The sequence below is a fragment of the Notolabrus celidotus genome, chromosome 6, assembly GCF_009762535.1.
Source record: "Notolabrus celidotus isolate fNotCel1 chromosome 6, fNotCel1.pri, whole genome shotgun sequence".
Taxonomy (NCBI): domain Eukaryota; kingdom Metazoa; phylum Chordata; class Actinopteri; order Labriformes; family Labridae; genus Notolabrus; species Notolabrus celidotus.
In genome coordinates, this window is record NC_048277.1 from 28,534,137 (window position 1) to 28,559,926 (window position 25,790).

Genomic DNA, 25,790 nt, shown 5'->3' on the forward strand with positions numbered 1-25,790 from the left:
CCTGATACTGATACTCCTGTTCTTTGGGAATCACCCAACACCAAGCACCGATACCAGTGTTAAATTATTGAGCTTCAGTGTTAGCAAGAACCCAGGATCAGACTTTGATGTGTAAGGCAACTTCAAGCTTGACTTTTTTTTAAAACTTTTGAAAACAAATGTAACACCCTTATAGATATTGCAAGTAGCTTTGAGGGTTCTCAGTACAGCAAGCGCAAAACACCCCCAAACGTCTCACTCTTAAGCTCTCTCCATCCTTCTTTTGATATAAATGGCTGCCTGGTGTGCTGCTGGCTTGGGACATAATGTTAAGATGTAAAATTAATCAGCTCTGTTGTCATAGATAATCAACCCAGCTATATAACTCCCTTTTGGACTAATATCCAAAGGCAGTATGAGATCAGTTTATCACTAATCATAATGGAGAACTGTGAGGCTTCAGAGTGGAGCTCTAATGCCATTCAAAGTGAATGAAATCTACTTTATTAAGATGAAACTCAAAGGAAGCATCACTTAAACACAGATTGCTGCAGATGAATGCTGATCAGTATTTGGATGCGAGCCCATCAGCAGACCCAGATATGAAATGCTATCACTTAGCCAGTGTGCTCCGTTACTGTGTGAAGTGGGAGTCTCATCTCTAAACTGTACTTCGCTCCGGATGCTCATGAACTCGTGTGTTTTAGTGTGATTGATTATGCACATTAACGTGGATTAGGGGGCCGGCGTAGCAACAGAGAGTGTATTTGTGAGCTCTGAGGAAAACACAAACCTAATAATGAGGCAGAGCGGCTGCATAAATATCCAATAAATATCCACCTACAGTATTATAACGCATTAGGGAAAAAAAAGGTTATGTGAGAGCTCAAAATGACAGGCTTGAATGTTTCAACTAAAAATAACTGTGGACTGTAGAGAGAAGGGAAAGTGTAATGTGAAGTGCATGCCATAACAAACTTAAAAGACTCCTATTCGAGACACGGCAGGCCAGAATAAAAAAATAATGATCTTTAGAAAGCATGATGTGTTGCAGACTTTCAAGTAAATGTTTTTAGTAAAATAAAACATAGAGAACACTGTTCATGTGTCAGACCCAGCACATCGCTGTGTGTGTAATCTTCAAATAACTCAAAATCTTCTATAGCACTTTCCCTCATCAAACTAAGTGACAGATTTGGGTCTCCTGCTGTGTTGTGATGAAAAGTGTGCTATTACATTCACAGTGGTTGCTGCAGTAATTGGTCACTTAATATTTCCCTCTTCTCTCGAGCAACAACAGCGAGTAACATGTAGGTAAATAAAGGAGCTCTGTGTGCTTTGGGTTACCAGAAAAGTCTGTTAATTTTGTATATATTGCTGCTTCTCTTAACATTTACTCTGAGAGTGGTTACAGTGTAAGAGGGCTGTCATGGTCGTTATGTATATTGCAGTGTGATCTTAGACATAAACAGCAAGTAGCTAGACTCTCCATCTGTGTTGCATGCCTGTTCAACCGGGCGGTGTGTTCTATTTTCAGTTGCACTGTGTACTATGGCGTGTGTGCCTGTCTGCGTGCACGTCTGTGTATTTACAGTGCATGCTCTGCTTCAGGCTTATTACACAAACCTCTCACACTAGCTTCATCTTTGCAAACAAGCCTGGCTCTGTGACAAAGTGAACCTTGCCCTTTTATAGCATGTACAGAGCAGCGAGTGATGTGACAACGGTGTGGCTTCACTGTGTGAAAAAAAAACCAGGAGGAAACCATGAACACAAAAACCTTTGATGAAGACCACAGCAGCTGAGAGGAAGAGGAGTTTTGCAAGGGGGAGATTTTGCAATGTTGGGAATCCCTCATCGTATTCTGCACGTTGTCATCTGGTAGCACACTGAAGCTCTCACCAGGAGTAAAAAGATTGGAGAAAAAAAGCATAAAATGCCACTCTAACAAGCCTCTTGGGACCTCAGCTGCCTGGTTTTTTGAAGAGGGAACAGCTTGCCTGATCTAAAACCCTTTTTAAAAGACTCCAACAGAAACAGCATGCTGTGCTCTATGTACATTTTCTGTCCATGCGGTCCATAGCAACAGATTTATATGTGAGTTTGATTGGGTGCGACCATTAGTCTGTGTTGCTGGGATTGCACAGAAAACACGGTAACAAGTTGGAGCTGTAGCAGCCATTGAAAAGGAACCGGGCATCTCCAAGGTGTTCACACAACTTTAGTTTCTATCCATTCATTTGTTTACCCATAGAGGCTCAATTAAACAGGCCCAGATTCTCTAAGTAATGCTTGACTTCACACTCATGTTGCTACATCACACATTAATAACCAACCAGGGGTTCTGTTTATAGTCTATCCTCTTGTATTTTTTCAAAATAGGGGGTCCATGTTATCACGGGTCAAAAGTAAGCTCTTTCTAATCAGGTCAGGTAATAGCCTGTAGTTCTGCTGCAGGTCTGTGTGTGTCAATATGTTTAATACTCGTGTGTATCCAAGCAGACACACAATCAAAATCATCACAGGAGAAAATGTGTCCTGTCATGAGGTGATCCACTGTGACCTCATCTGTTCAGACAAATTACATCCATTGCCTTTTTTCTGACAGTGGCTGCTTGTCCTGCAGTGAATCCTGAAGCTCGCCAGAGGATATTCAGGCATGTTTTAGGCACAGTTCAAATCTCCTGACGATCGCAGGGCTAGTTCCCCATTTAAAACTAACTTGAGCATTACTTTTCTGCCCTACTGATTTAGTTTAAAACTTGATCCAAAAAGGTAAATGGACTTGGTAGAAATTCTGGAAGACGTTCACCTATCCTTAGAAAGACTGGTTGATGGAGCTAGAAAATATAAGCCTCTAAGGGTCGTCAGGATGCTAAAGGTTGTCACATAGGGTCCTTCACAGAGTCATTGACCTAGTTCCTGAGAGCTGTTTGAATCTTTGATCATCTGTGGGTTGTTGAGGTCACATGATCCCCGGTGTGACTCATTTGATAGAGAATTCAACACTGCATTTTACGTTGACGGTACCTTTTTTCAGGGAAGGTTATTCAAGCTTAACAAAGATGGCTTCCTTGACGCCTCTTTCATACCAACAATCTTCTCGGTCCAAAATCTGACCATGCGTCTGTGTACAGTTCCCTGCAGTCTTCATTGCACTGTATGGCATAAACTGCATTGCTCTGTTTGTGCTGTTGTGTGCTGTCTTTGGGGTTTACTAGTTTGTGTCTCAGTGTGGTGGATGGCTTGGAATGTACTGGAATGTTGTGTTTGTTGAAAATTCTCCTGAATTTCTCCCCAGATAAACAGATAAATTTAGGATAGCCAGCTGAATCCAGCTCAGCCATGGAACAGCTTTGCCACATCATTATGCCTCCTCTTATTATATATTACAGACGAAAGGTAACAGTCTTCCCTTGAGTGGACAAGGGTTATAATGGTTGAAAGGTCACCAGCAGGCGGAATTTGTTGAAAAATGAGCACTCTATGGGTACAATGTAGGAGATCAGTATAATTTATCCTCATTGTGCTTAGCGTCCCATCACAAGCCTGTAATAATGTATACCTTGCCATAGGGATGGCCGATAATTTGATAATGATAATTATCGTGATATAGTTCTTCTCAATATAAATATAATAAATGTACGATAAAAATTCAATGTATTTCTGCCTGTAATTACACCCCTCAACCGCTGGAAAGGGAGGGGGCAGTAGTGTGCCTTAAACACTAGTTGCAACACAACATAAATAGAAGAAGAAGACGGCATTTAACCACCAATCAATTCACTGGGCAAGAGGTAGGCGGGGCTTAAAGACGTTCGGAGTGGAATGTGAACACAGCTGAAACAAGCGACAGCGACCCTGAAGAAAACTCAAAACCTACCACCTCAAAGCAGATTCGTTAGTCTGACACTGTGCTGACTAATAACCCTAATACACTTAATATAATATACTTTCAGGATGTGGGTAAAGGAAGAGCACGGAGACAACTTCTGCTGTGCGTTTAGAATATGTTTAATGTCCACCGTGACTGTAGTACAACTGAACATTGGATAACCATGATACATTCACTGCACTGTGGGACATAATATCCCTCTGCCCATAACCCTTAGTGATCTTAAAGGGACAGTACTCAAAACAATACTCTACGAAACGGATACACAGCACACAGTTTGATATATCTTTGTTGTATATTCAAATCAAAGTATGCAAATATCTCAAGCTGAGAAAATTAAGAATCTCCAAACTAAAACTTCACAGAAATCTCATCTTACACAAAAGACCTGCTTCCTCTTAGCACTGTCAAATATGAGTGATTCAAGAAGCTTATCAGAGAACTAAATCCAGATACAAGCTAACAATTTCTTCAACTTTCACTCATGACCAAAAATCTGCCTTTAAATTTAAATGAAACATTGATTTATTGTGATAATCATCAATATCAACTGATTTGAAAAATGTTATTGTGATAACATCCTTTTCAATACCGCCCAGCTCTACCTTGCCTGTTATTTTTGCCACCCAGATAGAAACAGAAACCCTTTAAATGCTAACAATGATATCTAGAAGTTAAACGCTGGCAATCACCAGCTCTGTGCAGAATGACCAACATTACATTACACATTGTGTAGTCACATTTTTAAATCTCAGGTCTAATATTGGCGTTGACTTCATGTTTTAAATTCTAAATTCTGTGATTATTCTTTATCACAGAAATCACGAGGACCTGCAGGTTGATTCTGCTGACGTCAGTTTCTGATGATGTCTTTACGAGAAACATACCGCCCTATCTGAAGGTTTTTAATCGTCATCCAGAGGAGATTTTTCTTCACCACACTTGGCACCTAGCGCTCGCCAAAACAGCTTGTAAATATTTCAAGAAACAAAGAAATACATTCAGCAGTGATGATGCAACAAAATGCTGGATGCGATCCACCACTGCATTGTTCTCATCACAATAAAAGAAAAATACTGATGTCCTTCTATATACTCGTTGTTGCTCCTTATATGTGGTTTCCATCCAGCTGTCAGCTGTGGTCGGCTGCTCAATAATTCAGGTCTCGGGATCTGTCATACTTTTCCACAGACAGGATGTTTTTTACTTTCTTCACACAGACTCACACTTAAAGCCCTTGGTAGTGTTGAGGTCATTTCAAAGAAAGATTCCGATACTAAAGCTGAAATTGAATTTACGTCATAAATCATGGAGGTGAGGATTTTATGGTTGAAGGGATGGAATACATTTTCCAAACGGTTTAAACATCCTACTTTGTGTAAATCTCGCCCAGACAACTGCAGCTTTGGTGTCTTTCATTACAGCCTCCTTTAAATTATTATCCACGTTCCTCTTCCACATGTGGCTGACATCGAACAGCCTCAAAGTCACATTCAGCTGTAAAGTGTTACACACATTATTAACTTTGTAAAGCCACTGCCAAATGCAAATGGTTCATTGACAGAGCTTGTAATATATTACCATAAACTCCACCTTTTACCTGTGACTCAGGGACACGGAGCGTTTTATGTGTGCGTCCCTCTGGTGCTATTAAAGGAATAAATCCGCCAAAGGACAGAGGGAGCATGGCTAAGCAAAATGTGCCGCCGTCCCCATTAATCTCACTTAGAATCAGAGGACAGGTGAGTGTGACGCAGCGCTGCATAGTAACTGTACAATGATACCCGGTTGTAAGGAGATGGGCTCAAGAATTCCCATGATGCATCATTTACAAGCAAATTGCCCCTCAGCAGTTCTACTATAAAAACAGTGTGGACTGTGCTGATGGAGCAAGTTGTGCAGTTCATTAAATATTTGGTAAAAGCATCACTTACTCCAAGAACAGCAGATTTTAGTGCACTTTGAGCATTTTTCTTTTCTACCAAGTATCATTCTACAACTGAAAATCTACTCACTTTTGCAAGCTGTTCTGAATAGAGCAAAGTGATGAATTACATGAATACAGTGTTAAGAGAAAAAACATTTATCATCTATCCTCAGTCTTGTCGTTGATGTTTTGCTGATATAATGCATCATTAAGCAGCAGGATGTGGTCTTTCACAGGAAAACTATCAAATTAAAGAAAAGGAAAGGATGCAATAAATAAAAAGAATATAGAAGCACTACATCTGCAATATACAAAAGGACACTTTCTTTTATCCTAGCATGTTTTATTTAGCTTTCACACTTAAAATTAATGCATGGATTCTGTGGTGGTCGCAGTGTTACCTGCAACTTCTGCCCCACAGGCTTTACAGTGAAAGCAGTGCATTGTGCCATTTTAATAAATAACTTCAGGAGTTATATTTTCTATAACCTTAGATAGCCTACGAAAGAAATCCCTCAGCCTTCTCCTCAGCTTCTGTCTTCAGATCTTCTGATTCCATCTTCAGATCTTCTGATTCCACGCTAGTTAGCTCTTTGTCACATGACAATGAAGCGGCGTTAAAGGGAGTGATTGAAGGCTAAAATTAACTAATCTAAATGTTTGATTGGTTGTGTAAGTGTTGGATTTAACAGAACGATAGTTGAGTAGTAATGCCTGCTAAGTGACACACATCACTCTTGACGAATGCCCCAACACTGTGTCTCATGGCAGGCATAACTAATCAACCACTGATCACTGTATTAGCAAACAAATACTCCTATATTTTTGCAGTTGCACAGACAAGCATTTGCAAACAAAATGTTTGCTATTTCGAGCTCTATTTATGCTCTTGCTTGCTGAAAAACAGATTGCATGATTTTGTTCAGCTGACCTGCTTTGGACCAGCAGTTGCTTTTATTTTTCTGTTGTTTCTATTATTGCCAAGTACAACTTAAGTCTTTCAAGAAATTTCTTGGAATAAATTGCATTATCAAAAAATGACAGTAACAACTAAAAGTAGTCCCCAAATAAGGTTTACTAACTATAAATCTTCTTATTGATTCATTATTGATGTCATGTATTGTACCTTTAATGTGAGGACAACTTTACGGTCTTCAAAAACTCAAGATGATAGTTTCAGGTTGTTTGCACTAAATCCAGCAGTCCAAAAGGCAAAATGATTCTATAGAATATAATGTAAGACAAAGACAGTCTGCACAGGCAAACACATTAAGGGACATTCTCACATATTTGTATTATCAGCCATCTGTTTCTGGTTGCCAGCTTATAACTGTTGTTGCCATTGTGGTATTCAAATAAAAGGATAAAATGTCTCCGAACCCTCTGAAATAATATATCCAAGCAACAATTTCTTCAGTCTAAAGCATAAAAACTGTCATCACAATAGGGATTTATGCAAAAATGGAACAACTTAGAGCCCCAGTATTGTCATCCTGCCAATTTCCATTCAAATTAACGTCTAAGCCTTCCTATTAAATAGACCTCAGGACAGATTTGAGAAGGCATCGTGGGCGCTCACTGCCAGACAAGCTGTCCACACAGTGGGGTGGAACTTCCTGAAATCCTAATCAAATGGCTTAATCTTCCCTCTCTCCGCTTGTCTTGTTCTCATCAGGAGTCCTGACTCCAAGCAGCAGCCATGTGAGAGGAGCAGTCACACACGCAGAGGATGCCTACGTCCATCTAGAGAAGAGCTGCCTCCCTCTCTCTCTCTTCCCGCCTCCCTCCCTCCCTTGAGCTCCCTCCCTTCTTCCCACATGAGGAGGAGAAGATGACTATCACCAGCCGGCAGTCCTTCAATGTCCTGACGGTCATCTTCCTCCTGCTGTCCACTGCAGGTCTGTATAGTTTACAGTGAGCTTATCACAAAGCCTGCCTGTGTTACCCTAAAAATTCATATTTTTTAAGTGAAGCCTCCAGACACTCTTGAGATATAATTTAGGCATGCCAGGAGCAGTTTCTACAATTTTTGGATGCTTAATCTGCATAATCGAGGTCTTTTTCCGGGTTAGCCACTGGTGCAAGGAACTTAATTCAGACCTCAGAGGACACAATTTTAAGGATTGAAGTTGATATCTGATGGCCAAAAGTTGAGTCAGAGACACTTAACATCAAGGGGCTTCAAAGCATTTGTTGCTTTCAAAAAGTGCTCTTAGCAGTAAAAGCCCTGAACCTTAGGGTGCTCTCTAAATGAGGCCATGCAGTGTAAAAATGTGAAGAGAGTACATTATAACCCCAAAAGGTACCAGCCAGCAGATATCTCTGAACGGTGGAATATACATTATGCACAAGGGAAAAGATGCCAACTCAAGTCTTTAAATGACAAAATAGGGCAGGAGCAGGATGAAGTGTTGGGAGGGAGAAATCAGCCAAGCAGGAGGATAAAGTAGGTTGGAATAATCCACCGCATTAAAGAGGAGTTTAACGATCTTTCATCTTGAATACATGAAGAAGTACGCATTCAGTGTCTGCCAAAGAGAGGGTGCAACACCTGGCTGGGTTCTGACATCTTTTGAGAGTAAGAAGAAAATATTTGAATTCTCCACACCACAAGTTAATTCAAGATTTCCTCAGATCCAAATAATAGAATAGGTTGATAATAAATTACTTTTAATAACATATGACTGTTGCAGAGTACTAGACTGGAGAACTGTTGGCTGCTCAACAGTTCAGAGTCTCCATTGTTGTTTTTTATGTTTCACAATGTGCCAAATGTGTTCAATGGATGACAACTCAGTACTGCATGCAGGCCAGTTTAGCATCCAGACTCTTCTACTACAGAGCCATACTGTTGTAATACATGCAGAATGTGGTTTGGCATCATTTTGCAGGAATATGTAAAAACGCATAGTCTGGATGATAGCATATGTTGTTCCAAAACCTGCACATACTGTTCAGCATTAATGGAGCCTTCCTTGATAGGTAAGCTACCCATGCAATGAGCACTTATGCATTCCCCTATCATCCCAGGACCTGGCTTTCAAAATATGCCCTGATAACAACAAGGTCGTCCCTCTCTTCTTTAGAGTTTTCCACTTTGCCACAGTCCATCTGAAATGGACTCTGTGGGCCAAGAGAAGTCTCCTATGTGTCTGGATCATGTTTTTATTTGGTCTCCACTTTGCACGGTACAGTTTTGTGGATGCAGCAACAAACTGTGTTCACAGACAATGAGTTTTGCAAGTGATTTTGAGCCCATGCAGTGATTTCCACTACAGAGTCATGTCTGTTTTTAACTCCATCTGAGGGTCCAAAGATTAAAGCCATCCAGTATGTTATTTTGGTTGTGTCCCTTCTGTACACCTTTTCTCCAGATTCTCTTAATCTGTTAATGATATTATGTAAAGTAGACTCTGAATTCCCCAAATTCTTTAAGCTGAGGAACATTATTCTGAATTTGCAGTCTCTCACAGAGACTCACACATCTTCCCATCTTTGTTTCTGTGACAATTGGTCTCTCTTGAGTGCCTTTTAAATAAATTATTCAGTTATTTCATTCATTTTTTATGGACAAAATCACAATGTCTCCTGAAATCTGAAAAAAACTGACCATGATATTGTAAACAATTAAAGACAATTTTGTTGAAGTACAATAAAATGAGTGTAAATATTGTAGAATTTTAGTTATTATTACATTAGCTTATACTTAAGATATTATTCGTTTTTTAGTTTATACTGAAAGATGAAATATCCAACATTTATGTTCTAGTAATCTGGTATAAAACAGAGAGAAATGAAGGATGTTCACACTTGAAAACAAAGAACCAGCTAACACTGCTTGGTGAATGTTTGATTTTTGTTGGAGTGATGCGTTGGTGGCATACAGTATGAGGCTCCTCTTCCTCAGCTGTTTTTAATGTATTATTAACAGAGAGATGGAACATCATATGCAGTTTAAGGCCAGGTGATAAGAATATTTTTTACATCTTAAATAAACTCTAAATCACAGAACCCTTTGTCAGCCAATATCTCTTTTGTTTGTGGTTTAACACAGAGTAAAATGCAGTTACAGCACAGCCAACATTTCCTCGATGTGTCAGAAGAAAGACAACAAACTGTGCATGTGATTGTAGCCATGAATAAATAAATGTGATGTGTGAGCACAGAATGATGCTCAGATGTTGCCTGTTGTTAGAGTGGAGCTGGAGACAGCCATGGCAGTTCCCAGACCGCAGGCTGTAAACATACTGTAGTGCAAGAGCCAAGCTGTTAACTGTATCCTAAATTTCAAGAGGTGTTAATGAAATTAAGCAGGTGGGTGTTTTTACAGCAGTCCGGTTTATAGAACCAGCTGTTGTTCATTTGAGGAGTCAGAGACTTCCCCTAAATCCTTCCCTTTGCAAAGCTTAAAATCATCGTCGTTACAAGACTTTATGGTGCACTTCCGATGTCGAGGGTATCTGTTTCTTTATTGCCAATTCAAGCACCTACAACTGCTGACCTCTACTTTATGTGCAGGGTTTTATGGGAGATAGATAACTTGAACAGCCCATGTAAAGGTCAAATGAAGAGTTTTCTCTCACTATATATTTCATCCTTGACTTCTAATCCTTCTATGTCCTTCAGGACCGCTTCGTTTGGCCCTTCTCCTGCTCACATTATGGGTGTCGCAGGGTGGATGGAGCCACACCGAGCTCATTATAACCTGAAAGCGCTCTCTCCTTTCAAATGCTGATCCGTCTCCCGTCTGGGATTACAGACAGACTTCTATCACACCGCAGCATAAGTGGACCTTGAACTAAATCAGAGCTACAACACTTAAACTGACCACGGTGCCAGATTTTTAGACTACACTGATGAAAGGAAATACAAAAGACAAAGACAAATCAGTGACAATAAAACCAAATCTGCGCACACTTCACATGAAGTGGCATCATTTGGTTTATGCTGAAGAATGATCAAGCGAGGAAAAAAATCAAAGAGGTTCTTTCATGAAAGATTCAGTTGATGACACACAAATAGAGCCTGATTTAGACATCAAATTGGATGATATCATCATCCAATTTTAGTGTTTGGCACTGAACATCATATCAGCAGTTCTGCAATTTAGTAAAAAGACACTGCAGTGAAGAAATGCCAAAGATGAGTTCATCGTTATTTAGGAGAAGTGATGTAATTCAACGGAGAATCTGGAAAGGCAGATACCCTCCCTGGGGAAAAAATCAAGGAGGATATTATTATTATTATTATTATTATTATTATTATTATTATTATTATTATTATTATTATTATCATTATCATTATCATTATCATTATCATTTCTAATTTAATTTTTTTGGTGCTGTTATTATTATTATTATTATTATTATTATTATTATTATTATTATTATTGCTATCATTATTGTTATTATTATTATCATTATAGATAATGATGGACCCTGAGGTCGTGGCTGACAGGAGAATTATGGCCAATCTGTCATCTTTGATGAAATTTCTTTTTTTTAGATATATATTCTGGTAGATTAGATATATATTGACATAGAGTGGTCTAGACCTCCTATGTTTGTAAAAGCGTCTTGAGATAACGTTTGTTGTGATTTGGCGCTATAAAAATAAAGATTGATTGATTGGTTGATTGACTATTTTTATTATTTTTGGTATTATTATTATTATTATTATTATTATTATTATTATTATTATTATTATTATTATTATCACTATTATTATTATTGCTATTATTATTATTATTATTATTATTATTATTATTATTATTTGTATTATTATTATTATTCTTTTTATTATTATTATTATTGGTCATAATTCTGGCTACTAATATTAAAAGGGTATCTCAGGCACTAGTATCCTTGTGGTTTTATTACAGATTGCTGTGGTGTTTGTTTGTTTTCAGAGGATTCGAGTTGTTGGAGGTGGTTTTTCTGACATTTTCTGTTAACATTTGATCACATTTATGTCCAGATCTGACTTGTAGCACATTTTCTGTAGTCTGTTTGATGTTGTTTTTCTGTAACGCAATAGTATTGTCAGTTTTACTGGCGAGGACTATCATGAAAGACATTCATCACTCCAGTAAAGCTGAATAAATGTTTTTCAAATGCAGGATTCATAGCACAGAAACACAGGCAGCACCAACATTGTTTTACAATTGTGTCAGTGTGTGTTTTGCAGCCCGCCTGTGTGTTTGTCGTGTGTACAGGGTCTGACTTTAAGCAAACTGTAATATTCAGTATTTGTTTTCCTTCACAGGTAATAGAAAGTGAACGTGCTTCAAATGTCATTAGTTAAGAAGGTGCTAAAGTAGTGGGTGTAACTATCATCAGCCCAGTTAATTGACACTTATTGTATCTGGTTTATTCCTCTGACAGATACTGTGATTTCTGATTATTAGTTGAAGCCCCTCATACTGCTACAGTAGCTACATCCCTGCGACTTCCTTTAAGTGAAAGTTTATTGGTTGTCAGGTTCCATTATAAAAACATTACTTTGTCTTCCTGTCGAGACTGAAACAATACCCGGGTTTATCTTCTCCTAAAGCTGCAGGGACTTAAATGCACAGCTACAGATGAATACAAATAAGAACAAAAGTATTTGATCCATCTTTTCCAATAAACCCTCGCAATAACTTCAAGCTCTGTCAGACTTCTCCTCGTCTGCTGAAGTGATACAGGATGAGTATTTTCAGGGTCACTAAACCTTTGAAGAACAGACGAGATGGCTGCAGACCTGCTTGTAGGGCAAAACACCCTTTGCTCTTACCTCCTCTTGTGTGACTTATTATGGCACCGACAAAAACCAGCATCTAGGAATGTTTAATATAATTTTGACATAACAAATTCTGCAGCTGGTCTCAGGGGCACAATGGGCGCTTCCATGCAGAAGCACTGACACTCATGTTTGCATAATGGCTCACAAAGTCAGACGCACTTAATGTTTTTTGGGTTATTGTATTCCTCAAAGAACAAAAGGTGACAGAGATTTTGTCATCAGGGCCTGTATGCTAAATGTTATGCTTCCTATCGGGTTATTTTGCAGAAGCACTGTTGTTTTCTGTTCCTACGAGGTTATAATTATGTACTCTCTCTTGTCATTTCTTTTCAAAGGCTTCTAAAGAAAAGGAAAATGCACTCAGTGCTCTGTTGGCTGCTACAGTTCGAAGATGTTTCTTTGAGAGCTGCTTAGAATTAATGATTCACACATTTTTACAGATCAAATCTTTGTCTTTCTCCAAACTGCAGCCTTGTCAGCTCATTACCGAGTGTGTGAACCCTACGACGACCCAAAGGGGCGCCCTCACTTCGGCTTTCACTGCCCGCGCCTCTCGGACAACAAGACCTACATGTTCTGCTGCTACCACAACAACACCGCCTTCAAATACTGCTGCAACGAGGCCGAGTTTCAAATGGTCATGCAGATCAACCTCACCACCACCTCAGACGGTTACGCACACAAGTGAGTAAAAGAACAATCGCCCTGTCATTTCATAATGACCTAGAAAGCCATCAGAAACTGCATATCCCCTGCAAGGCTGCTGCGCTAAGTCTGTCATTCTATTACAAGAAAGTATTTCAAACATTCACATTTGGGTCTGCATCCAAGCACTGAACATGATGGACAGTCATCTATGTTGATTTTAGAGGATAATGAAACCCATGGATGGGTTTTCAAACAGGCCTGCCAGTCACAGCCACATCGGGGTCAGTGGACCCTTTCACCAGAATGTTTGACATTTTTTTGTTGGAATAACTCAGAAGTGAGAGAGAGTGAGGGAGGTTTCAAACATGTTTTTAATGCCCTAGATCCTGGCGTTAGAAAGAAAATGTCAAAAATGTTTGAAAATATGCCAATCACAACGTTTGTGAGATTGCGACATCTTTATGTATCTCATATTAAAAGCCCTAAAATACTGAGTTTAGAGTCAAAAGAAAAGAAAACAGAAAATCCTCAAATTCAATAGACTGCAACTGGAAAAAGTTCAATATTTTCTCAAATTCTGTTTGAGATTTATGAATAAATTATTGCAAGGCAAAACCAGCTCAACACATCAGAGTCCAGAGCTATTAATCTGTCTACTTCACCAAGTTGACTGATGTGTCTGACATCATGTCAGATTTTCTGGGCAAAAAAATGAAGGCCAGTGATTATCTAACCAACACTATTATGCTGTATAGGTGTAAAAAAAAAAAAAAGCCCTATATGAGAGAGCCTTTTGTCCCTCTTTGTCTGCCGTAGCTGCCGTGAGTTGATAAAATCATCAAAGCAGTGTGTGGGAGGAAGCTGACTTCTCAGTGTTAGTGGAGCTGTGACAGGAACACGTGTGTTGTAACCACTTTTCTTCATTTTCTTTGGTATTGTGCGTTCTCATTAAAAGTGAGTTATAAAAGTCGATTTATATTTTGTTGTTTGGGGTTGGTAGTCAGATTTAGATACACTTTTTGTTCTACTGTTTGAAATGATCTTTATGACCCGATGGCAATCAATACATAATTTGTTCTTAGAAAAGAGATAAACAAAGCCACTATCTACAGCTGGAGTAAACCTGGGAAAACACCAACCAATCCCTGCCATCAGGAGCCAAAATATGAAACCAATCAAATCCTGTCCTGCCGTTCTGCCCGCCTCCTTCGCGTACATTTCATGTTTGTTTGTGTTTTTAACTTTCACTATGATAATGTTTTGGTGTTTTCTTACCGCTGAGTGAGACATGAGTTGACGTAGTGCAAAACACAAATGATGTGCTGAGGACCGGTTTTGAATCAGTCATGATGATATGGTCGCGAATCAGCGACGCTTGTGCATGTGAGCAGGGGCGTCGTTTTGGAGGAGCTCAGAGGGGAAGGGGCGGGGGGTTAGACGGGGTCCAATGGAAATACTACAGTCAAATTCATGCTAGTTTTCCGTGACTACCAACCCTAGCTTTAAGGCTGCTATATTTCGCACACATGTTAAATCTAAAGCATACGTGTTAAGCCAACACCAGTTGCTAACAGTGTTTATTGTGATTTATTCTGTAGCTGTTAGTTATGTGGTGTTATGTTATGTTTTACTAAAGTATTAGTTAAAGACACTTGTTATCTGCAAGTAACTCCTTCCTATGTGTTTAAATGGTCCTTATCTTATTCGTATTACAAACTGATAACACTGTTCATTTAATGCTGGTTTTTGTTTATTCCAGAACCTAACATAAAAATACCAATCAACCAAATGATGTACCTGCCAAGTATTAACCTCCCTGGATGTCCTTAAAGAGCCTCAACTGTCCATCTGTTTCCCTTGATTCTCTGACAGGAACACACTCCATATCTCTACCTACTCAAACAAACCTTTTAAGAAGTCTGCACTTCGCTACAAAGGCTTTCAGTGCATCACCTGATATTGTACTTTGTTTACTTTGCTCTGCATAAGGATTTGAACCACTATCAGTTGTTATGTTGTAGTTTCCTCTGGTGATTGGCAAAGGAATATTGAATCCCCTTCCCCCACAGACAGAAACCAGTCAGAGTGAAGATTTAAAACATGTTCATCTACTTTACCGTTCTGTCAGACAAGATGTGTACTCGCATCAGTACTAATGAGCCCTGTTATTAAACTTCAGTGCTTCATTAACACAATCAGCAGTTAATCACTTCTTTAGGCCAGAGAACAACTTCTCACCAAATCACATCAAAAGCTGTGTTCTAGTTTGTGAGATATTCTGCAAAACACAAACAAACAAACAGGGACCAGCCCAAAACCTCCTTAGTTTCTGCAGAAGTAATTATACAGACAGAATAAATCTTATGTAGAGTTTTATCTGAAGAGCTATGGAGGAACAAACTGTTTCAGTTCCATGACGTTCCTTCAGATAAGATGAAAACATTCGATTTAAGTCTGCCTGCTCGCAAATGTTTGATTCCCTTGACAGCATCGCTCTCATTGACACTGTTTGCCTCTTGCTCAGAGGGTTTGTTGACATTGATCTACACCTACAGATGCATTCAAAAGCAGCACAGAGAAGAGCAGATGCTGAAAGCAGTTGTTGTTATAAAAGAGGGGCGCCCCTGCATGATAGCTCACAAAAGCAGGTGTTAAGTGCTTGCTGCTATGTTAAGGACCACTACAGTCTGCTCTCACAGTACAGTCGTCTGTGAAAGAATGGAAGTACTTTGAGTGTCAGTAATAGTAAGCTGACCTTCAAATGATAACTTTAGACCTTTGGACTTCTTAAGGAAAGAGCAGTGATCTTTCACTTTGGAAGCATGACTTCTGATTTCACATTCAGCTCTTAAAATTCTGTGTCAAGACCTGATCCTGCCCTTGCACTCACATAGTGCATGCTTGTGCTTACTGTGCCAAGACTGTATGCTTACACTCAGATACATCGTTCCTTGCACTCCAGCGTCCACCTTTCACCCCACACTGAAGCAGCTTCTGTGCACTTGTGGAACATCTGTTCTTGCACAGTCAAAATGGCCAATAAAATGACCCCTGGGTGTGTTTGCTTGACCTGAAATGACTCCTGTATGGGCTGTTACTCTTTATTAAAGTTCAGCTTGCACAGCTTTATTTGAACTACTCCAAATGTCTCCTATGATTGCCATGCAAATTGCAAAAGCAGAGTTTCCAGCAACAGTATTACAAATATCAACCTAAAACGTATAAAGAATGCAATCAGAGGGAAACAGGACGCTCAAACGTACATTCAGATTATATATAAGCCCTCATGATATGACACTACCCATTCATAGAGGACACACACACCAGAAGGCACTAACTGGTTACAGTAAAAGCAGCTTTAAGCTGACTGATGGACACAGAAAATGAGCCTCTTTTCCTGTGTGAGCTCTCAGTGGGAGATTTAGGTCTCCAAACCACAGCTCTCTGTACTAATGCCCTCCCAGCATGCCTCTGTCTCTGACTGTCCACACTGCCCTGCAGCAGGTCGTGATATTTCATTTTAGTGTCAGATAGCCTGTCGGGACACTCTTTCATCCTGGCTCACTGGGCGTTAGGACTGTGGGATTGATATTTACCACCACTAGCAAGTTAAACTGGCCATAATTCTGCACTCTACTCACACTACACGCTGGAAATGGTGTTATAGCCTGAGATTTACTGCGCTTCAAGGTTAAAAATAAAGTCTTGAGAGAGGTTCAGCACAGAGCTCCATATAGGTAAAGTAGTTTAAATGCTGCAGAATCAGAATAGATCAAAAAGTAGAAGAATCATCTGAGAGAGAAATGTGCAAAAAGCAACAAGAATGCAAAAACCTTCATCTCATAATCATTTACGTCTACTGTTCTTCACTGAGGAAACCGAGTTAAATATCAAATAACATTTATTTAAGCTGTGTGGTCATGATCTATCTCTCCAAGCACTGAGCACACTGAGTGGTTCTGCTTACCCTTAGGTTCACTCAGTTCTACAAAGAAAGCTTGATACCTTCACACATTACCTTAGAAGACATTTAACTAAATTATAGGAGAATGTCTCAGACGCAGAGGTGAGATGCAGTTAAGGATACTCTTACATGTGAGTGCAGTGGTTACTTTTACCCGCCTGAGTGCTCATTTGAGCGGCTTGCATGTTCATTTTCAAGTAATTTGTTCTGATAAATATCCTCAAGGACACATCATTTCAGACAGAAGTGGATTCTCATTGACTGACTGAACTAGAAGCACTTAGACTAAAATTTATATAAGGGCTTCAACCAATACAGTAAAATGAGAATTGCCTAAAAAATGATCTATTTTGAAGTACTTCAGATTCTGTCTCTTGGAGCGAGACTAATATGTTCTTTCTTTCTTAAACAGGCAGCCAAATAGGATGGAATCACTTTCAGTTTGTCTAAAATTACCCAACTTACTGCCCTCAGCTCCTTAAAACAGAGAAACCACGAAAATATTAATCATACTGCTCTGGCAACTACAGTTTCCTTGCTGTACTTTTATGGATGTGGGTAAACTGACAGAAAGTTCAAGTGTTGTACAAATAAAAAAAACAGACTTTTAAAGAAGCTCATGAGAGTTGATTTAAAAGCTTATTGGTTCTCATGAAATGTGTTGTGCAATTTAAGAAGGAATAAATCAAAATGAGTTTTTTTTTATATGTTTATCTCTTGAATTGGTTTATCAAGGGAGGGTTTGATAAATGTCTTGCCACATGAGCAGCAAACTTTCACACTTGGCAGCGTTATTTGTAGCTACTGGGATTTAAAGACTCAGCCTAAGGGTATCTGGATGGCAGCCATGTAGAAAACTCAGTGCTAATGCTCAGTCTGTCTCTCACAGCAACTATACAGCCCTGGTTGGAGTGTGGATCTACGGCTTCTTCGTCATGGTGCTGCTGGCGCTGGACTTCCTCTACTACTCAGCCATAAACTACGAGCTGTGCCGGGTCTACCTGGAAAAATGGGGTCTGGGGGGACGCTGGCTGAAGAAGGCGCGAAGTCAGTGGCACAGGTCCATGCCGGAGGAGAGCGAGACCCCGGCTCAAGCCCAGCCCATGGTCCCCACCCACTATCAGCCCAGACACAGTCTCAGAGGGGAGAGCCACAGCCCCACGCTCCTGCCCTACAACACATCCACCGCATGGTGAGTCACTGTCAGAAACATGACTGTCAACCGGCTGTTTGGCACCTGTCTGTTGTGAAGCTGCAAGAGTCAGCAAATAGGGAATAGAAATTTTTAGTCACGAATGTCCTGGGTTAACACGGCTGGTGTTGAAATGGGAGAGTGGCGATGTGCGAATAATTTATACGAGACAGACAGGTAGCTGGAGGAGATAGTGCAGCTGCTGTCTTTAATAAAATCACTCTTTTCTTACAGCAACAACTCAGCATTAGGACCTCTGATAACCTGTGAACTGGAGAAAAGGGACAATCTTTAGGAAGAGCAACACAGACAGGATAAAAGTACAATTTAGAATAAAGAATAGGGGTCTAATCACACACCGCACATACAGAGGCTATCGTCCTTGTATCATAAATCATAAATGTATTCTTCTTCAAACATAGAAGTTTGATAATGAAAAACAAAACAATCATTTCTGTGGACAACACGTCGTCAGTCCACTTGGCAATGAGGCTCAACATGCTGACAGGACTTACACTAGATGACCAGATATCAATGGTGAAGCTGATAAAAGTAACACAGCAAGGAGCTGAAGACGAAGCTTTGCAATTCAAGAGAGGCTACATCTGATAAGCAACACCGCTAGGCATAGCATTGTGAGGCTTTAAGTAGATCATTGACCAGTGGAGGCCTGCATCTTCCACCATGCTGAGAGGCAGGTAATTGAGAGCAATGAATTCAATGATTTTCTTGTTAAGCTTCTTTCCTTTGGATGGCCGCAGTTTTATTGAATGACTGCAGTAGAAGCTGCTGATCAGTTTTTACTCATGCTGGAGCTTTTTTGGTTCTTTGGTTTCAGAGAATCATGATGCTGTATAGGATGACAGTTCTTTAGATCAGGGGTTCAGAAACTTTTCGACCCACAACCTCCAAAATATAGGTGCCAAAGACTCACGATCCCCACTGTCCCGCGTAGTGATTAAAGCTGATGAAGGTGATCAGATTTAGATACACTTTTTGTTATACTGGTAAAAATGATCTTTATCCACTGATGGCAATCAATACATAATGTGTTCTTTAAAAAGAGTGAAGAAAAGCTGCTATCTACAGCCGGAGTAAACCTGGGAAAACACCAACCAATCACCGTTTTTTGGGTGCCAAAATTTTAAACCAATCAAATCCCGTCCTGCCGTTCTGCCCGCCTCCTGCGCGTACATTTCCCCAGCGTGCACTCCGAGTCCCGTCCCCTGCCTCTGCTTCCCCTGACCCTACTGACTGCCCCTCTCGCTCCACCTCGGGCCTGTCCCCTCTGACCCGATGAGGTGCTTTGCTCAGGACTGTAGTCCGGATCAGATTCTAAAAAGCTCTCACCACAGGGGCTCTGACAAGCAGAAGAATGAATGACGTTCAGTAAGTCCTACAGAAAATGTATATGTTCGGTAGCGTCCATCCGGACGCTGTATGGATGAAGAGCCGATTGGTGAACACGTTCAGCTTTACTAACCGGTCACTGTCGGCCGTGATCACGCCAACCAACAAAGCAACAATCAATGTTTGAATGAATGAAGAACTTCACCTCTTGTCTCTCCTCTCTCCCGCTCACACACTCTACACCTCTCCTGATGCCTTCACTGACTGTCAACACTGTAGGAATTAAGAACCTCTACACTGAACACGGTTAACAAACAGTAGAGCTGTTACAGTATTATATGTGTTATAACTTTTCTCCTGATATCGTGTCACCAGTACAACTGGATAATGCTAGCATGACAGTTGTGAGTACTAACAGCAGACATGTTTGTTTGTTTTTTTAACTTTCACTATGATAATGTTTTGGTGAGGACCGGTTTTGAATCAGTCACGATCATATGGTCGCAAGTCAGCGTCGCTCGTGCATGTGAGCGGGGGGGGGGGGGGGGGGGCGTCGTTTTGGAGGAGCTCCGAGGGAGGAGGGGAGGGGTTAGACGGAGTCATGAGGAAATGCTACATTCAAATTCATGCTAGTTTTCCGAGACTACCAACCCCAGCTTTAAATGTAGCTTCATACTTAATTTAGCTAGTCTGCAGAAAAGCAGCCACCTACATGCACATATGGTTCCTGTGCTTTTGTGAATTAACCGCGGCTACTGATGCTTTTGTTAATTAACGATAAACTAACTCTAACCCTAACCTTAGGAGTCATCTAAAGAAAGGCAGAAACATTTTGATTTACAAGGTTTTATTTTATTTTATTTCTTTTGGGGGGGCTGTATGAAAGGACAGCTTAAGAGACAGGAAACATGGGGAGCAGAGAAGGGGGAAGACATGCAGGACATGGTCATGGCCGGGAATCGAACCGGCGACCTCTGCAACGAGGACTATAGCCTCCATACGTGGGGCGATTAGACCGCTAGGCCACCAGCGCCCGACAAGGTTTTATTTCTAAATGAATTCATTAAAAATATATATATTTACAGTAATTGCAATATGCAGCTCACATGTTGAAGCTCCATGTCATTACATGCACATAATTAATGCATAACCTTATGGCCCATGTATATCTGCAGAAATTGTCAAATCTGCTGATTCTAATAATTCACTTTTTAATCTTTTATCTGCTGATCAATATTGTGCATGCTTATGTTTATTTTGTCAGCCGAAAACCTCTTCATCACCTCTCATAGACATCAAAAGAAAGCAGAAAATCCTCACATGTAAGAAGCCGGAACCAGAATATATCTTTCTAATTTCTTGGCATTAGTGATTGAATAATGACTCATGGAGTTATGGAAATATGTTTTCAAACCACTCTATTAAGTGACTAATCATGGCAGCTCTGAAACTGACAGCCATACTGTAGGATGTGTTGCATAACCCTGTGCTGCCTGTTAGATATGATTTGTTCTACTCTGATGAGGATAATAACACAGCAGAGACTCTTGTTATGGTTGTTGTTGTTTGGAAATGCAGAGAATGTAACTGATGCTTAAAGAAATTCAAGGCACCTCACTGAGATGAGCTTTTACTGTTCTCTCTGAGCCGGTTTTTCTTTGTACTCTTGTGTTTTGTCATGTAGAGAGCACAATTCCGGGATACTTTGTGACTAACAGGACAGGAATCAGAGCATTTCCTACAAAGTATTCCCAAACTACCGGGGAGGAGGCTCAAACATCAAGCTCCTTGTCAACTTGGATTCCTCATTATGAGAGTAGTGTGTACAACAAACACAAGATTACTGCCAACCAGAGATAACGCTTACTCCGCTCCATTAACAATCCAGATCTCACTCATTTCATAATATGAACGAAGAAATACAGACTTAACCATTTGAAGAATTCTGCCCTCCTGCCCTCTTATTGATTTCTGTCAAGCATCTGATCTGTATCGGTCTGTCATCTCAAAATAGCAGCACTTTAAAACAAACAGAGATTTTCTTGATTTTGAGTCCAACCAGTTCATTAGGGGGTTGTCTTATTAATGGATAGAAAAGAACAGGATAATGTGAAAGCTTCACTGCCCACCAGTGGTCCCTAACTCATGTTTAACCTGAATGAGTCGGCTCTGAGTCACAAGAGAAACCTCTCATGGAGTTTCTGTGGCAAAACACCATCTGCTGTCTTTTCTGTTTATCTTTTTATGGCCTTAGATAGCAGTCACTGGAGTCTCAGAGTGTACACGGCTGCATGTGACTGTTGCTTAAACATACAGGATGATTTACGATGCCAGGAGTGAACTTTAACACCAAGCAGCCGCAGGGAACTTTTCTTCGTTTGGCAGACATTGTTCATACTTTTATGATACAGCTACACAATCACAAAGCAGAGCCTGAACAAACCTAGATTTTGCGCGGTCAATTTTTCATTCAGCTCTCCACTGCAGACACTGTGCGCCCTATCTGTCTGACTGCAGCTCAGAGTCTCTTCCTAGAGGAAGATATCTCTCCTGGGTCATGATAATTTAATGTGGGCAGAGGTTTGACAAATGGCTCGCAGAAGCTGTGTGGACTGTGTGAGCCGAACATGCAAGGAGTGAGAATGCTGCAGAGGGATCCGGAGGCTGCTCTGCTGGTGGAAACAAGGTTAACTAACAGTGGACATATCCATGGAGCCTGCTCATTAGACATGAAGCCAGTTCAGAATGATAGGACTCATCAATCCTGTGCCATGTGGGGTTGACCTGTACGTGCAGCTCTCAAGCTTTACGCTTGAAGATGACTATGAAAAGGTGCTTGGAGCCGCCGTAAATGCCCGCTGACAAATTAAGCCTGGGAAATGAAACTGGCTAAGCTCATGGTTATTCATGCTAATGATGGAAACTGCCTCAGGATGGATGTGAATTACATTGTGCAACATCGTTTGCTATAAAAAAAGAATAACTTGATTTTAATAAACAGGACAAAATTAGCATAAAGCTAAGAATAGTCTCAGGTAATCGCTCAGTTTGTACAAAAAAGTGACGGGTGCTGAAAGCTAAGAACAGTTTCTGGGGCAAGTTTAGAATAGCTGTTTCACACAGTGAAGCGTTTTTCACACAGTTAACACTTACACTTTATGTTTAATGTGTGAAGAACCTCAATGGAGGAAACAGTACATAAAGCACAGACGATGTTGCCCACACAGTGCGTCATCAGACGACCCATGGTTTATTTGCAGGGGTACAGATCTTAATCCCCAGAGAGGATGCAGGGTAAATGGCTCAGAAAACTGGGTCCACTTAGTCGAACATCTGTTGCCCAAATGTAAACAAACAAAGATGGGGTCAAGTCCCACAACTGGTGAGGCAGCATCTAAAAACAACCCAGTCGCACAGCAACTCAGGAATCCAGCAGAAATGGTTACCAATGCAGCAGAGCAATCCCCACGTTCAGTCAAAGTTACAAATCACTTCCTTGCATGCACAGAAATGATTTCTGGACGATGCCATCATCAATAGTCCCAGCCCCATAACATTCATAACTTTCCTCACACATGCACCACTACATCAGAGAAGTAACATAACTCTGCAACCTGCACACCTATTTAAACCAAAGCTGTAACCTCTATCTTCCTTGGTGAACCAAACGGCCACAGCTTACATGTTTGACTTGCAGGGCTGTCCAAGACACTCTTCAGCTGTCACATATCTTATATTGGAACTCACTGGCAGTCAGCCTATCCTGTTGTTGGTAATGTGGCACCTGTGTCAGCAACAACCCAGCCAGTTGCACTCCCCGATGCCAGTTTGTATCTGTCATAGCACATGGCATAGGTACAGTGTAGGATTACATTTCAGAGAGCAGGTGCCAGCTTTACCATAGGACAGCTGTCCAGGACACAAGTGTGACTCTGCTAAATCAGCTGAAATAACCTGAACACCAATGTCAAGACTCAGAGAGCATTACATAGTTTGAATTAAAATAGATATGTCTAACTTATGGCAAAAGATAATGATGAAATTGTTAATAAAAAACAGCCAGGCCACCTAGTTTTGTTGTACTCATTTTCAGTCTTAGAAAAGCTCAGGTGAATAAAGAAGAGATAAACATTGGAGTAACAAATCTAAGAAGGCCTCTTATACAACACTTCAATGACAGTAAACTCTATTGTTCCTGGAAGCTCCTGCTATCCTCATAAAGTCTTAAGTAGCATTAAAGTCCTGATTGGTTGTCCTCTGGTGATCATTAGGGCACTAAAAATCTGGCCACATTCCCAGTTTTTGCCAACCCTATTTTCCCAGTAGTCCTCTCCAACTCATTGGTGTTACTGGAAAGCACCAGCAGCATCATGGCGGCATCTTAACACCAGAAGTCAAATTTAAAAAAAGAATCTCTTATCTCCTTCCTGAAGTGTGTTTGACACTTTCTACTGATGAAACCACAAGGTACATCTGATCTGTTGCTGACATTTCAGTCTCGCTTCTCTGCATATTCTAAATACATTTGTTGTAAGTCAGGGCCGACGAAGACTTGCAGTGCAAAAACAGCTGTGCAATCAAGATAAAACATAAGCTGCTGCTTTACTCATGGTCGGCGGTAAAATTAAAAATACGACCTGCCAGTTGTCAGCTGGGATGGGCCGAAACGCCCCCCCCCCCCCCCCGCAATTCTCAAGGATAAGTGAGTATATATTTGATGGATGAATGGATGGATGACTCATCTTCAGTTTAATGTGTGCCGAGCATCAGTCAGAGGTGCCGCTGATAAAAGTGGGAGAAATGTTGGGCAACATCAAAATGAAGCCACAGCTAATCAACAAGAACATGTCACAGAGTCCCTTGATGATTCATGAATCATTTGGAATCACGTTACAGCATCATCTCGTGCCAGTAACCACCTACTCACTCAAGGTCGGTAGATTATTTCATCCGATGAGCTAAACCATGGATAGAGATGTCCATGTGCTGTGGCATCTGTCGCCACATTCAGCGTATACCTGACTCATCAGGCATCGTAACACTCTTACTGTCAGACCTCAGTGACTCAGCATTATCACCTCGTCTGGTAAACTTAGTCACTGTCACACGCTCAAGTCTGCCTGTAACATTGCTTTGGTTCCCTAACACCAGCACCAACACCTGAAATGATCACTCATGAAGCTTAAACAAGCATTTCACAACTCTTTCCCCCCGTCGTTTTTTTTTTCCTCCTGTCAAGTGTGTGATCAAAGCCTCGCTCTGTCTCCTGCATATTCACATCCATCTTTGAACTCACCGGTTGGCTTTCTGTGGCTATAATAGAATTATACATTTTGGAAAAACTGATTCCTGGCCTGCCTGTCCACAGAGCGCTATGCCAAGACCTTGTCCAATTAAAGCAACACGCTCCATGTGGTGCGAGTTAATTAACATCATACATGCTACAAAAGCAGCCAGGCACAGAGTTCTGCTGCAGGCTAAAGATAAAGAGCAGGAGAACAGGTTTAGCTCTCTGCAGGTAGAACAAAGGTTGGCATTGCCAGGAGCAAGCCAGGAAACTAAAATCTTATTTTTGAGATTTATGTCTCATCTTTTATGAGATCTATCATTATTTATGAACTGTGTTCTTTATGGTTTAAGAGAGCATTAGGATGACATCAAGTCCTAAAAGCATCCTGTATTAATGAGCACGAGCAGCAGTGACACATCACCCAGCTGATAACATATGGTCCTCTCAATGCTAGATCAAAAAGGTTAGGAAGAGGTGGAAACTTTGTTTTCCCCTTTAACAATGTAGTTAAATCATTTTGGGTGGCAGAATTGGGAGTAAGTGATGTGATTCAGAGAGTCGTGGCAGGCTTTGAGGCTTTACAAGAATTACAGACGTGTAAAATATTCCTGTAAATCTGATTGCTTTTTGAAAAGCAAAGCTGCTCTGTTTTACAAGTCTTTGTGTTTGAAGGCCTCAAGCTGATTTTTAAGCCAATATGTTTTTCTATAAAAATCAATGAGTATTGTGAAGCACAAGGCAAACACATTGTGATCAGAGACT

The 25,790-nt window shown here is 40.5% G+C and overlaps 1 protein-coding gene across 1 annotated transcript in view; it reads left to right on the forward strand.

Annotated features, from left to right (window-relative positions):
• Nucleotides 1-25,790, forward strand: part of shisal1b (shisa like 1b) — a 75,946-nt gene that overhangs the window by 43,465 nt on the left and 6,691 nt on the right. The window contains exons 4-6 of the mRNA XM_034686226.1: nucleotides 7,477-7,699; nucleotides 13,055-13,268; nucleotides 18,086-18,388. Coding sequence (XP_034542117.1) covers nucleotides 7,633-7,699; nucleotides 13,055-13,268; nucleotides 18,086-18,388 — 584 coding nt within the window. The 5' untranslated portion in view covers nucleotides 7,477-7,632. The remainder of the gene's footprint in view (nucleotides 1-7,476; nucleotides 7,700-13,054; nucleotides 13,269-18,085; nucleotides 18,389-25,790) is intronic.